General features: G+C 44.6%; 1 protein-coding gene across 1 annotated transcript in view; it reads left to right on the top strand.

The window, feature by feature from the left end:
• Window positions 1–15,913, top strand: part of ect2l (epithelial cell transforming 2 like) — a 105,558-nt gene that overhangs the window by 75,453 nt on the left and 14,192 nt on the right. The window contains 4 exon segments of the mRNA XM_073051799.1: window positions 1,671–1,744; window positions 1,827–1,983; window positions 4,007–4,072; window positions 13,319–13,407. Of these exon segments, the coding sequence (XP_072907900.1) occupies window positions 1,671–1,744; window positions 1,827–1,983; window positions 4,007–4,072; window positions 13,319–13,407 (386 nt within the window).

The following is a 15,913-nucleotide window of genomic DNA, read 5'->3' as shown; positions in this document are numbered from 1 at the left end:
CTATCTTCATATTGTCTGCAAACTTGGCCACAAAGCTATCAATTTCATCGTCCAAACTGTTGACATATGATGTAAAAATGAAGCGGTCACAACACAGACCCCTGGAACAGAACTAATCTCTGGCAGACAACCAGAAAAGGCTCCCATTGTTTCCTCTCTTTGCCTCCTGCCAATCAACCAATGCTCTATCCATGCCAGTACCTTTCCAGTAATAATGTGGACTCTTATCTTGTTTAGCAGCCTCATGTGTGGCCCCTTGTCAAAGGCCATTTGAAAATCGAAGTACGGAACATTCACCAACTTTGCCTATCCTGTTTTTATTTCTTCAAAGAATTCCAACAGATTTGTCAGGCAAGATCTTCCCCTTGAGGAAATTCAGTTCAAGATAGTGCACTAGCGCATATTTTTTCTAGCGCATATATATTCAAGATAAACTAGCGCATATTTTTTCTAATATAAATCCCACCTGTGATAGATGTAATGCTGAAGTGGCTGCCCTAACTCATATGTTTTGGTCCTGTACAAAGTTAAATAATTTTTGGAGAGATGCTTTTAGAACGTTATCAAAAGTCATAGGTGTGGACTTACAACTTAATTCACTTACGGCAATCTTTGGGATTATTCCAAAGGAAGCAGGGAATGTTCCTGCTTCCACTCAACATGTGATAGCCTCTTCAACTTTATTGGCCAGGAGAGCTATTTTGTTGTACTGGAAAGATTCTAATCCACCTACTGTTTTTCTCTGGCTCTCCTCCATTATGTCTTGTTTAAGCTTGGAGAAGATTAGAAGTCGGACATTCGATACATCTTTTAAATTTGAGCAAACCTGGCGACCTTTGATTCAATATTTTCATATGATCTAATTTTTTTTCTCTATCATTTGTTAGGTAATTTTTTCTCTCTCTCTCTCTCCGCAAAGTTTCAGATCTGACCAGAAGGATGCTTTCTTTTTCCTTTTGTAATTTTATCCCCAAGTGGACTGCCCAGTCCTTTTTTTTGTTTTAGGTTAGTTTAGTGGGGTCTTTTTTTTCTTAATTATAAAATAATTTCCAGTCTTTTTTGTATGAATTACCAAGAGGAGTTGTGGCTCTTTGTTTTTATATAATAGTCCAATATAACATTTACATGACTTTGACAGTATACATCCCTTTTGTTGTTTTGTACGTTTATTGCATTATGTATTTGATATAACTTCTGCTCTGATTTGTATCTATTCATTTTTTTTAATCAATAAAAAAAGATTGAAAATGAAAAATGAGGAAACCATGCCAACTTTGGCCTATTTTATCATCTGCTTCCAAGTACCCTGAGACCTCATCCTTAATAATCAACTCCCACAACTTTCTAACCATTGATGTCAGACTAACTGGTCCATAATTTCCTTTCTTACAATGACAAGTGTCCATTTTATTATACTAGAAAACTAGGAATGCGAGATTAGCTCTATCTGTCAGGTCTATGTTGAAGCTTACAGTGAGATGCATTGCTTTACATCAGTGACCACACCAGTTTGAGGATTGTGCTTGGGGACAGCCTGCATGTGTCACCAGGCTTCTGGCCTGCCCACAACTCACTAACCATAACCCATTTGTCTTTGGAATGTGGGAGGAAACCATTTAATAGTCTTGACTTACTCATTAATCAAAGACTTGCTTCACCATTTCCTCTAGTGTCGTGAAACAATCCCGAGTTTCCGCGCCTTCCTGGCCAGGCATGAACGAACTCCGGTGACCAAAATGCTGAGGTAATGATCCATCAGCTTTCATTGCTGTAGCTTGGCTCCCTCTCCCGATTCTCCTCAGCCATCCCCTGTGTTGTCGTTGCAGCCTGCACGAAGTCCTGATGACACCCGCCACCCGGTTCGAGGAGTACACGGCACTGCTTCACGCTCTTCAGCTGAACACTCCCGCCGAGCATGCAGATCACCATGACCTCACCACCACCGTCACCGATCTGGAATGCTTTCGGGATTATATCCGACAGGTGAGTGTGCTGGTTGGATGTGGGCCATTCAGTCTCTGGAGTGTGTTCCACCATTACATCAGGTCGCCACTCATCTGACCTTGGCTCCATTTTCCACCCAATCATTATAAACCTCTCCTCTCTCACTCACCTACTGTCTCTATCTCAGTCTGCAGTTCTGGTTGCCCCATGAAAGGAAGGATGTGAAGGCTTTGGAGATGGGTGTAGAAGAGCCACATAGCACTACAGCAAGACACAGGCCCTTCTGCCCATCTACTCCATGCCAAACTTTTCCTGCCTCGTCCCATCAAACTGAATTTGGACCACTGCCCTTCATCCGCGTACCTATCCGAACTGTCCAGATTCTTATCCAAGCCAGGATTGCCGGGGTGCTGCCTGAATTAGAGACCTGGAGTCATAACACCACACTCACTGGATTTTGGGACCATACTCACTGGAATTCAGGAGAATGAGAGGGGCTCTGGCAGAAACACATAAAATTATGAACTTAAATGATAAAATAGAAGCAGGAAATGTGATTCCTCTGGCAGGTGATAGTAGAATTAGGAGACACAAGATCATAAGACATAGGAGCAGGAGCAGGCCATTTGGCCCATCAAGTCTGCTCAGCCATACCATCATGGCTGCTCTACTATCCCCCTCACCCCCTTTCAAAGTTGAAAGTAAATTATTTATCAAAGTACATCCATGTCACCATATACAACCCTGAGATTTATTTCCTTGCGGGTATTCTCAATAAATCCAAGAAGTTTAATAGAATCAATGAGAAACCCCACCCAACAGGATGGACAAACAACCAATGTGCAAATGATAATGAAATGTGCAAATATAAAAATAAAGTAATAATGATAATAATGAATAAGCAATAAATAGAGAACACGAGATGAAGAAACTTTGAAAGTGAGTCCATGGGTGTGCGAACAGTTCGGTAAAGGGGTGAGTGAAGTCGAGTGGCAGTTTCCCCTCTGGTTCAAGAGCCTGATGGGTGACAGATAATAGCTGTTCCTGAACCTGGTGGTGTGGATCCTGAGGCTCCTGGACCTTCTTCCTGATGGCAGCAGCGAGAAGGGAGCATGGCCTGGGTGTTGGGAGTCCTTGCTTTCCTGCGACAACACTCTGTGTAGATGTTCTCAGTGGTGGGGAGGACTTTACCCATGATGGACTGGGCTGTATCCACTACATTTCATAGGATTTTCCATTGAAGGGCTTTGGTGTTTCCATACCAGGCTGTGATGCAGCCAGTTGATATACTCTACTGCACACATGTATAGGAGTTTGTCAAAGTTCTGCCTTTTGCACCCTTATTAATCAAGTACCTATCAACTGCTGTATTAGTATACTCAATGACTCGGCCTCCACAGCCATCAGTAGCAAAGAATTCCACAGATTCACCAGCTTCTGCTAAAAAATTCCTACTCATCTTTGTTCCTGGACTCCCCCACTACAGGAATCATTCTCTTCAGATCCAATTTATCTAGGCCTTTCAATTCAATAAAAGTTCAAAGTAATTTTATTATCGCAGTACATCTATATTACCATATACAACGCTGAAATTAATTTTCTTGTGGGAATTCACAATAAATATGAAGAAACACAACAAAATTAATTTTAAAAATGCATGAAAGATGGACAACCAGCCAAAGTGCAATAGACAACAAAATGTGCAAGCACAAAATAAACAAACAAACAAGTAAATAAATAAACAAACAAACAATAAGTATTGAGATGAAGAGTCCTTGAAGTGAGTTGATAGGTGTGGGAACAGTTCAGTGCTGAGGTAAGTGACGTTACCCACATTAGTTTAAGAGCCTGATGGTTGAGGGGTAATAACTGTTCCTGAACCTGATGGTGTAGGTCCTAAAGTTCCTGTACCTTCTTTTTGAGCCTGTGGTTTGGGGGTTAATGGTTTGGACTTGGTTGGCAGAAGAGCCTTTTTCTCTACTCTTTCTCCCATCTTCAAGTACAGATGGGTCTTGAGGGTGATTTTTCTGTCAGAATTTGACATGGCCATTTTGTGTTCTAGCTGAAGGTGCAGAAGGAGAGAGAAGAGCAGATGGTGGAAGCCCAAACCAGCATTGGCGGATCTCCTGTAAGTCAGTGTTCAATCACGTGCGCAATGGCCAGGAAAAGATACACATCCAACTACACCAAGAATCTCTACAGCAGAATAACACACACAAAATGCTGAAGGAATTCAGCAGGTCAGGCAACGTAGATGGAGAGGAAGAGTCGACGTTTTGGGCCAAAACCCTTCATCAGGATTAGAACATAGAACATAAAACAGTACAGCACGGGAACGTTGTGCCGAACCAGCTAAAAGTAGATTTAAAAAACCCCAAAAACTAAACCCTCCTACCTCTATATCCTTCCATCTTCCTTATATTCATGTGCTAATCTAAATGCCTTGAAAAGCCTCTAATGTATTTGACTCTAACACCCACCAGGCATCCCCCACTCTCTGAGTAAATAACTTGCCCCTCTCATCCCCTTTGAACCCACCCCCTTTCACTTTCATTGCATGCCCTCTGGTATTGGACATTTCTACCCTGGGAAACAGATACTCCCTGTCCACTCTATCTCTGCCGCTCATAATCTTATAGACCTCCATCAGATCTCCCCTCGGCCTCAGCCACTCCAGCGAAAACAACACAAGTTTGTGCAGCCTCTTGTGATAGCACATGCCCTCTAAATCAGGCAGCAATCTAGTAAACCTCCTTTGCACCCTCTCCAAAGCCTCAACATCCTTCCTATAGCGGGGCAACCAGATCTGTATGCAATACTCCAGATGTGGCCTAACCAGAGTTTTATAAAACTGCAACATAACCCCCTGACTTTTGAACTCAATGACTCAACTAATAAAAGCATGTTATGTTGGCCTTTTAACTTGCCCTGAGATCTTCCTTCCAGAGGAGGTGGTACAATTCCACTGCTTTGAAAGACGGCTAGACAGGTACTGCCTTATAGTTTTAGATATTGAATTTAGTTTATGAGCATAGTTCAGAAAAGTTGACCTGCCGATTACCTTTTGAAGAAGATGGTTTACGTTTAAGAGACCTGTGGAAGAAGACCGAGCAGGATTATAAGACGAAAACGATGCTGCCATGTTCTCTGATCCCAGATTATTAATAGCTTTAATAACAAGTAGGAGAATTTGAAATCAATTCTAACAGATACAGGAAACCAATGCAGAGTAGCAAGGACAGGAGTAATAAATTCCATCATCCAAGTTTTACTTCCAAGAGGACCACAACCTTGTTGTGGTTTGGAGACTTGCGTGCCTCAATGACTCAGAGTGCTACGTTGGCTGGAGTCAGGGCTTTGTGCTTTGACTCTTGGTAGGGTCACCAATGCCAAACAGGTCAAAGGGTAGAGGCCAGGTTAAGAGTGATCCACTGGTCCTCCAGGTTCAAGGGTTCAGCTCAGGGCTAACAACCCTGACTGGTCAAAAAAGAATTGTTACGGAAACAGCAATGAAGAATCCCATATCTCTGTGTGATGGTATTCTTGAGTCTTCACCCAGGCATTGCATGACTGACAGCAGTGAAACTAGGCAGAAATGAGGACCCAGAACCACACCTGGGGCTCAATAGAGAAAATGGCCAAGGACAGACAGAGATAGAGGACTGGCAGCTCGGTCCACACTCTCACCACCCTCTGAGGGAAGAAGTTCCCCCTCATATTTCCCTTAAACATTTCATCTTTCACCCTTAACCTGTGACCTCTAGTTCTAGTCCCTCCCAATCTCAGTGGAAAAGGCCTGTTTGATTTACCCTATCTATACCCCTCATAATTTTGTATAAAGAGTCAGAATCACTGGCATATGTATGTCATGAAATTTGTTGTTTTGCAGTAGCAATATATTGCAATACATAATAAAAACTATAAGCTACAATGAGAAATACAGTATATGAAACAAAAATTAAATAAGTAGTGCAAAAAAAGAGCAAAAAAGTAGTGGGGTAGTGTTCGTGGGTTCATTGTCCGTTCAGAAATCGAATGGCAGAGGGGAAGAAGCTGTTCCTGAAATGTTGAGTGTGTGTCTTCAGGCTCCTGTACCTCCTTCCTGATGGTAGCAATGAGAAGAGGGCAAGTCCTGGGGGATGGGCGTCCTTAATGATAGATACTGACTGTTTTGAGGTATCATCTTTTGACGATGTCTTTGATGCCACCATTGTCGCACCTTCTTTGTAATTGCATCAATATGCTGGGCCCAGGATAGATCTTCAGAGACGTTGACACCCAGGAACTTGAAAGTGCTTACTAAATATCCCTCGATGAGGACTGGTATGTGTTCCCTTGACTTCCCTTCCTGAAGTCCACAGTCAGTTCCATGGTTTTATTGACATTGAGTGCAAGGTTGTTGCTAGCAGATCTACCTCACTCCTGTACACCTCCTCACCAATTCACCCTTCAGTTCTGTATAAGGCTTCACACTTGTTTGAGCTAAGCTTCATCTGTCATTCCTGAGCCCGCTTTCCCTGTTGATCTCAAGTCTATTGTAATCTTAGATAACCTTTCTTGCTGTTCACTACCTGTCCACACTAAGCTGTTGACTTTGCTCTGAGAAGTTCAGTCCTCTACTCAACAGCAGAATAAAGGATTCGGAATCAGTCCTGCTCTTCCTCGCTTGCCTGTTACAATTATTCTTTACAATTATTGATTTATTTATTTTCAATCTAGGGGTTCAACAGGCCCTTCTAGCACAATGAGCCCAGAGTGTTCAATTAACCTACTAACCCATATGTCTTTGGACTGTGGGAGGAAGCCCCAGTACCTGCTGTCACAGGGAGAATGTACAAACTCCTTATAGAAGCAGCAGGAATTGAACCCAGGTCACTGCACTGTAATAGCATTATGCACTGCAGTAGAACCAGAAATCATGGTAAAACACAGCACAGAATCAGGCCTGTCAACCCAGGTAGACCATGCTGAATCATTTAAACTGCCTATTCCCATCAAGCTGCACCCAGACTATCGCCCTCCATACCCCTCCCATCCATGTACCTATCCAAACTTCTCTTAAATGTTGAAATTGAACTTGCACGCACCATTTGTGCTGGCAGTTCACTCCACACTCTCAACCCCCACCCGAGTGAGGAAGTTCCTCTTCAGGCTTCCCTTTCTCCCTTAACCTATGACCTCTAGTTACAGTCTCACACAACCTCAGTGGAAAAAGCCTGCTTGCATTTACCCTATCTATACCCTTCATAATTCTGTTTACTTCTATCAAATCTCCCCTCATTCTCCTACGTTCCAAGGAATAAAGCCCGAACCTATTCAATCTTTCTTAATAATTCAGGTCCCAGCAACACCCTTGTAAATTTTCTCTGTACTCTTTCAACCTTTTGAATCCCCCGGTTTCCTTGGCTGTGTAAGTCTGGGGAAGACAGTCTCCAGCCCCAGCAAACTCGTGAGATTGAGGCATTCTCCCATCCCAAACCCCGGTTTGTGGGAATGCTGTGTAATTCGCTACCCTGTTACAAATGAATGCCACAAAATAACAGACCGTACACTGCGTACGATTAAAGGAATTACATTTATGAATCTTAACTAAAGGGTTAGTAAAGAATAGCAAAAACTCCCCTCACCATAGGAAGCATCCTCTGCACATCTACTCTATCTAGGCCTTTCAATATTTGATAGGTTTCAATGAAGTCCTTCTCCCCCTTCATTTTTCTAAATTCAGCTAGTACAGACCTAGAGCCATCAAACACTCCTCACATGTTAACCTTTTCATTACCAGAATCATTCTTGTGAACTTCCTCTGAACCCTCTCCAACTCCAGCACATCATTTCTTAGATGAGCTGAGAACTGCTCACAATACTTATCAATGTCTTATACAGCTTTAGCATCACACACTTACTTTTATATTCTAGTCCACTAGTGCTAACATTGATTCGCCTTCCTCACTACAAACTCAAACTGCAAATTAACCTTTAGGGAATCCTGCAAGAGGACTCCCAATTCCCTTAGCATCTCAGATTTTTGAATTTTCTACCTGTTTAAAATATAGTCTATGCCTTTATTCTTTCTGCCAAAGTGCATGACCATACACTTCCTGACACTGTATTCCATCTGCCATTTCTTAGCCCATTCTCCCAATCTGTCTAAATCCTTCTGCAGGCACCCTGCTTTCTTTCACTTGCCCCTCCACCTATCTTCATATTGTCCACAAGGCCGTCAATCCTGTCATCCAAGTCCTTGACATATAACGTGAAAATAAGCGGTCCCAATAGAGACGCCTGTGGAACACCACTAGTCACCGGCAGCCAACCAGTAAAGGCACCCTTTATTTCACTCTTTGCCTCCTCCCAGTCAGCCAATCTTCTGTCCTTGCTAGTACCTTTCCTGTAACACCATGGGCTCTCAGCTTGCTAAGCAACCTCATGTGCAGAACCTTATCAAAGGCCTTCTAAAAATCCAAGTATGCAACAATCTCCCCTTTGTCTATCCTGCCTGTTATTTCCTCGATGAATTCCAATAAATTTGTCAAGCAAGATTTCCCCTTAAGGAAACCATGCTGACTACAGACTATTTTATTATGTCCCTCCAAGTACCATAAGACCATAAGATATAGGAGCAGAATTAGGCCATCTGGCCCATTGAGTCTGCTCAACCATTTCATCATGGCTGATCCATATAACAACTACAGCATGGAAACAGGCCATCTCGGCCCTTCTAGTCCATGTGAACGCTTACTCTCACCTAGTCCCACCGACCTGCACTCAGCCCATAACCCTCCATTCCTTTCCTGTCCATATACCTATCCAATATTTTTTTAAATGACAATATCGAACCTGCCTCTACCACTTTTACAGGGAGCTCGTTCCACACAGCTACCACTAAGAAGTTCCCCCTCGTGTTACCCCTAAACTTCTGCCCCTTAACTCTCATGTCCTCTTGTTTGAATCTCCCCTATTCTTTTCCTTCTCAGCTCCAAACTGCTGCCTTCTCCCAGTATCCCTTCATGCCCTAACCAATCAAAGATCTATCAACCTCTGCTTTAAATATACACAATGACTTGGCAATGAATTCCACAAATACACTACACTCTAGCTAAAGAATTCTTCCTCATCTCTGTTATAAGTGGATGTCCTCTATTCTGAGGCAGTGTCCTCTGGTCTTAGACTCCCCCACCATAGGAAACATCATCTCCACATCTACTCTGTCAAGGCCTTTCAATATTTGATAGGTTTCAATGAGATTCCCCCCCACCATTCATCTGAGTTCCAGTGATTACAGGCCCAGAGCCATTAAATGCTCCTCGTATGGTTCAAAGCTTCAAAGAAATGTATACAATATACATCCTGAAATGCTTTTTCTTCGCAAAACATCCACGAAAAAAACCCAAATACGAGGAAATCTGCAGATGCTGGAAATTCAAACAACACACACAAAATGCTGGTAGAACACAGCAGGCCAGGCAGCATCTATAGGAAGAAGCACTGTTGACGTTTTGGGCCGAGACCCTTCATCAGGACGAAAAAAACCCTTTCATTCCCAAAATCATTCTCGTGAACCTCCTCTGAACCCTCTCTAATGTCAATTTATCCTTTACAAAGTAAGGGGCCCAAGAATGATCACAATGCTCAAGTGAGGTCTCACCAGCTCACCAGTGCTTTGTTATTCTAGTCCTCCTGAAACATTGCATTTGCCTTCCTTACCAGCGACTCAGTCTGCAAATTAACCTTTAGGGAATCCTGTACGAGAACTTTCAAGTCACTTTGCCTCTTAGATTTTTGAATTTTCTCTCCTTCAGAAAAAAGTCTAGGATTTTAATTCTTCTCCCAAAGTCTATGACCATACATTTCCCAATACTGTATTCCATCTGGCATCTATTTGCCCATTCTCCTAATCTGACTAAGTCCTTCTATAGCCTCACTGCTTTCTCAACACTACCTGCCCCTTCACCTATCTTCATATCGTGCACAAACTTGGCCACAAAGCCATCAATTCCATCATTCAAATCATTGACATGTAACGTAAAAAAAGTAGTCCTGACACAAACCTCTGTGGAACACTTCTAGTCACTGGCAGCTAACCAGAAAAGGCTCCCTTTATTCCTACTCTTTGCCTCCTGCCAATCAGCCAATGCTTTTATCCATGCTAGTATCTTTCCTGGGATACCACGGGCTCTTAACTTGTTAACCAGCCACATGTCAAAGGCTTTCTGAAAATCCAAGTAGCAACATTCATTGATTCTCCTATGTCTATCCTGCTTGCTACTTCTTCAAAAAATTCCAACAGGCAAGATTTTCCTTTAAGGAAACCATACTGACTGTGGCCTATTTTATCATGTGCCTCAAAGTGCCCTGAAATATCATCCTTAACATTTTTCCAACCGCTGAAGTAAGGCTAAATGGCCTATAATTTCCTTCCTTCTGCCTCTCTCCCTTCTTGAAGAGTGGAGTGACTTTTGTAATTTTCCAGTCCTCCAGAACCATTCCAGAACCAAGTGATTCCTGAAAGATCATTACTAATGTCTTCATTATCTCTTCAGCTGCCTCTTTCAGAGCCCTGGGGTGTAGTCCATCAGGTCCAGGTGACTTATCTACCTTCAGACACCTCTCTCAGAGCCTTGGGGTGTAGTCCATCAGGTCCAGGTGACTTATCTACCTTCAGACCTTTCAGAACCCTGGGGTGTAGTCCATCAGGTCCAGGTGACTTATCTACCTTCAGACCTTTCAGAACCCTGGGGTGTAGTCCATCAGGTCCAGGTGACTTATCTACCTTCAGACCTTTCAGAACCCTGGGGTGTAGTCCATCAGGTCCAGGTGACTTATCTACCTTCTGACCTTTCAGAACCCTGGGGTGTAGTCCATCAGGTCCAGGTGACTTATCTACCTTCAGACCCTTCAAAACCCTGGGGCGTAGTCCACCAGGTCCCGGTGACTTATCTACCTTCAGACCTTTCAGAACCCTGGGGTGTAGTCCATCAGGTCCAGGTGACTTATCTACCTTCAGACCTTTCAGAACCCTGGGGTGTAGTCCATCAGGTCCAGGTGACTTATCTACCTTCAGACCTTTCAGAACCCTGGGGTGTAGTCCATCAGGTCCAGGTGACTTATCTACCTTCTGACCTTTCAGAACCCTGGGGTGTAGTCCATCAGGTCCAGGTGACTTATTTACCTTGAGACCTTTCAGAACCCTGGGGTGTAGTCCATCAGGTCCAGGTGACTTATCTACATTCTGACCCTTCAGAACCCTGGGGTGTAGTCCATCAGGTCTGGGTGACTTATCTACCTTCAGACCTTTCAGAACCCTGGGGTGTAGTCCATCAGGTCCAGGTGACTTATTTACCTTCAGACCCTTCAGAGCCCTGGGGTGTAGTCCATCAGGTCCAGGTGACTTATCTACCTTCAGACACGTCTCTCAGAGCCCTGGGGTGTAGTCCATCAGGTCCAGGTGACTTATCTACCTTCAGACCCTTCAGAACCCTGGGGTGTAGTCCATCAGGTCCAGGTGACTTAACTACCTTCAGAACCCTGGGGTGTAGTCCATCAGGTCTGGATGACTTATCTACCTTCAGACCTTTCAGAACCTGGGGTGTAGTCCATCAGGTCCAGGTGACTTATCTACCTTCAGACCTTTCAGAGCCCTGGGGTGTAGTCCATCAGGTCTGGGTGACTTATCTACCTTCAGACCTTTCAGAACCCTGGGGTGTAGTCCATCAGGTCCAGGTGACTTATCTACCTTCAGACCTTTCAGAACCCTGGGGTGTAGTCCATCAGGTCCAGGTGACTTATCTACCTTCAGACACCTCTCTCAGAGCCTTGGGGTGTAGTCCATCAGGTCCAGGTGACTTATCTACCTTCAGACCTTTCAGAACCCTGGGGTGTAGTCCATCAGGTCCAGGTGACTTATCTACCTTCAGACCTTTCAGAACCCTGGGGTGTAGTCCATCAGGTCCAGGTGACTTATCTACCTTCAGACCTTTCAGAACCCTGGGTTGTAGTCCATCAGGTCCGGGTGACTTATCTACCTTCAGACCCTTCAGAACCCTGGGGTGTAGTCCATCAGGTCCAGGTGACTTATCGACCTTCAGACCTTTCAGAACCCTGGGGTGTAGTCCATCAGGTCCAGGTGACTTATCTACCTTCTGACCTTTCAGAACCCTGGGGTGTAGTCCATCAGGTCCAGGTGACTTATCTACCTTCTGACCTTTCAGAAGCCTGGGGTGTAGTCCTTCAGGTCCGGGTGACTTATCTACCTTCAGACCTTTCAGAACCCTAGGGTGTAGTCCATCAGGTCCAGGTGACTTATCTACCTTCTGACCTTTCAGAACCCTGGGGTGTAGTCCATCAGGTCCAGGTGACTTATCTACCTTCAGACCTTTCAGAACCCTGGGGTGTAGTCCATCAGGTCCAGGTGACTTATCTACCTTCTGACCCTTCAGAACCCTGGGGTGTAGTCCATCAGGTCCAGGTGACTTATCTACCTTCTGACCCTTCAGAACCCTGGGGTGTAGTCCATCCGATCCAGGTGACTTATCTACCTTCTGACCTTTCAGAACCCTGGGGTGTAGTCCATCAGGTCCAGGTGACTTATCTACCTTCTGACCTTTCAGAACCCTGGGGTGTAGTCCATCAGGTCCAGGTGACTTATCTACCTTCAGACCTTTCAGCTTCCAACACCTTCTCCTCAGTAATAGCAACAGCTCTCTTCTGACCCCCGACACTCTGGCACGCTGCTAGTATCTTCCACAGTGAAGACTGATGCGAAGAACTTCCTAATGTTTGTCCACTATTTCTTTGTCCTCCATTGCTACCTCTCCAGCGTCATTTTCCAGCAGTCCAGTGTCTACTCTCTGTGTGTTGAATGATTTTCTTCCAGCTCAAAGGAGAGCATGTCCCACAGCTCGGAAGCGTTTAGGACCTTAAAAAGATTAGCTTCATTTGTCACATGTACATCAAAACCTACATTGAAATGTATAGTTTTGCACCTGTCTGAGGACAATGCTGGGGTCAGCCCGTGAGCCGCACCCTGCTTCCGTTACCAATATAGTATGCTCAAAGCTCAGCAGTTCTAACTTGTACATCTGTGGAATGTGGGATGGAACCGGAGCACCCGGATGAAGCTCCTGTGGTCCTGAACTCCTTACAGACGGGGGTGGGGGAACTGATCTGGTGTTAAGCTGTTCTCACCGAGGTTGATGGTTCTTTGCTTTGAGCCAGCACTCTAACTAAACAATAATCTTGCTCCTGTTACTGAGCGAGGTTGGTACTCCTGTTAGTAACGTAGTGCCATTATGGGACAGGGAGGAAGGGCGGTGATATTGAATTCTGAGATCTGTGTGTTGGAACTGCTGGCAGAGTGTGTATGATTGATTTACAGATCCTTCTAGAGGGGAACAGGTACCTGATCCATGTTCAAGACATGTCTCAGATGAACGTCCCTGATGGAAAGGTCTGTGCTACCTTAAGGTAAGAGGTGGAGACAGCTCCAACACACACCAAATGTCAGGTCAGCCAGAGGAATAGTCAGTCGACGTTTCAGGTTGAGACATTTCATCTGGACCCTTCAAAGTTCACATTTATTGTCAAGATCTGTAAATCCATGTACAACCTTGAAATTCATCTTTTTGCAGGCAGCCACAAAGTAGAGAAACATTGGAATCTGTGAAAAAACACACACAACAAAGACCGACAAATTGCGCAAATAAAAAAAACCCAAATATTACATAGAGGAAGAGCAGGAAAGTCTCTGGAATTGAGCTGGCAGCACGAAGGCGAGTGATGCCAGTCCAGGAGCCCGACAGCTGGCAGTGTGGGAGCCAGGACTCCTGGTCAGTGTAGAAGCAAGAAGAGGCCAAGGCGGGAAGGCGTCACTGAACACCAGTTCCTTTCTGCTCTTCAGACCTTGACACTTTAATCTGGCTCAGCGCTTGAATCGGTGTGCAGTAATGGAGCTGAGCTGGGTTTTGTTTTTAGGAAACAGATGTTCTCAGGGAAATGGACAGCAGAAATGTGGCAAATGTTCAGGGGATATTTGGGTGGAGTTCTGCATAGATATGTTCCAATGAGACAGGGAAGGGATGGTAGGGTACAGAATAAAGGCTAAGGCTTTACAAAGGCTGTTGAAAATCTAGTCAAGGAGAAAAGAAGAGCTTACAAAATGTTCAAAAAACTAGGTAATGATAGAGATCTAGAAGATTACAAGGCTAGCAGGAAGGAGCATAAGAATGAAATTAGGAGAGCCAGAAGGGGCCATGAGAAGGCCTTGGCGGAGAGGATTAAGGAAAACCCCAAGGCATTCTACAAGTATGTGAAGAGCAAGAGGATAAGACATTAGAGAATAGGACCAATCAAGTGTGACAGTGGAAAAGTGTGTATGGAACCAGAGATAGCAGAGGTACTTTAATGAGTACTTGGCTTCAGTATTCACTACGGAAAAAGATCTTGGCAATTATAGAGCAAACACGAGGAAATCTGCAGATGCTGGAAATTCAAACAACACACACAAAATGCTGGTGGAACACAGCAAGCCAGGCAGCATCTATAGGGAGAAGCGCTGTCGACGTTTCGGGCCGAGACCCTTCGTCAGGACTAACTGAAAGGAAAGACAGTAAGAGATTCGAAAGTTGTGGGGGGAGGGGGAAATGCAAAATGATAGGAGAAGACCGGAGGGGGTGGGATGAAGCTAAGAGCTGAAAAGGTGATTGGCGAAAGTGATACAGAGCTGGAGAAGGGACGGGAGGGACAGATCATGGGACGGGAGGCCTCAGGAGAAAGAAAGGTGGGGGGGGGGGAAGCACCAGAGGGAGATGGAGAACAGGCAAACAACTAAATATGTCAGGGATGGGGTAAGAAGGGGAGGAGGGGCATTAATGGAAATTAAAGAAGTCAATGTTCATGCCATCAGGTTGGAGGCTACCCAGCCGGTATATAAGGTGTTGTTCCTCCAACCTGAGTTTGGATTCATTTTGACAATAGAGGAGGCCATGGATAGACATATCAGAATGCTCTGGTGCTCCCCCCCCCCCCCCCCACTCCTTTCTTTCTCCCGAGGCCTCCCGTCCCATGATCCTTTCCCTTCTCCAGCTCTGTATCATTTTCGCCAATCACCTTTCCAGCTCTTAGCTTCATCCCACCCCCTCCGGTCTTCTCCTATCATTTTGCATTTCTCCCTCCCCCCACTACTTTCAAATCTCTTACTATCTTTCCTTTCAGTTAGTCCTGACAAAGGGTCTCGGCTTGAAACGTCGACAGCGCTTCTCCCTATAGATGTTGCCTGGCCTGCTGTGTTCCACCAGCATTTTGTGTGTGTTGTTGGCGATTATAGAGATGACTTACAGCGGACTGAAAAGCTTGAGCGTGTAAATATTAAGGAAGAGGATGTGCTGGAGCTTTTGGAAAGTATCAAGTTGGATAAGTCACTGGGAACGGATGAGATGTACCCTAGACTACTGTGGGAGGCAAGGGAGGAGATTGCTGAGCCTCTGACATGTTGGGCACAGCTTTGTGGGCCGAAGGGCCTGTATTGTGCTGTAGGTTTTCTATGTTTCTATCTCCTGGATAAATGATACTATCAGCCTGTCTTGTTGGTTGTTGGTACTGGTTGCTAATGTTATGGCTATATTTATCCAGTAAGCAGGATCCATAACCATCCTGATTTCTAATGTTTTTGCATAGATTAGTTGTCACATTTAGTTGAATGATTCTTCAAAAAGTTCTTTGTTGGAGCCACCCAGGTTTGTGAAAGGATTAATAATTTCCGAAGTGTACGAGGAAGCTTTTAACAGAGTCCGATGGGGAGGTGTGATGAACTGCTTGGCCTAAGAAATGGCTCCAGAGTCATAGAGGACTTCAGCTCAGCAAGAGGCCCTTTGGCCCATCTAGTCCATGCTGAACTATTATTCTGTCTCGTGCCATTGACCACAGTCCTCCATAGCCCTCCCATCCAAGTACCTATTCCAAAGCCTCTTAAATG

The sequence above is a fragment of the Hemitrygon akajei genome, chromosome 7 (genome assembly GCF_048418815.1).
Source record: "Hemitrygon akajei chromosome 7, sHemAka1.3, whole genome shotgun sequence".
NCBI classification, from domain to species: Eukaryota; Metazoa; Chordata; class Chondrichthyes; order Myliobatiformes; family Dasyatidae; genus Hemitrygon; species Hemitrygon akajei.
The sequence above is the reverse complement of the archived record's forward strand: the minus strand, read 5'-3'. Positions and strand labels throughout refer to the sequence as shown.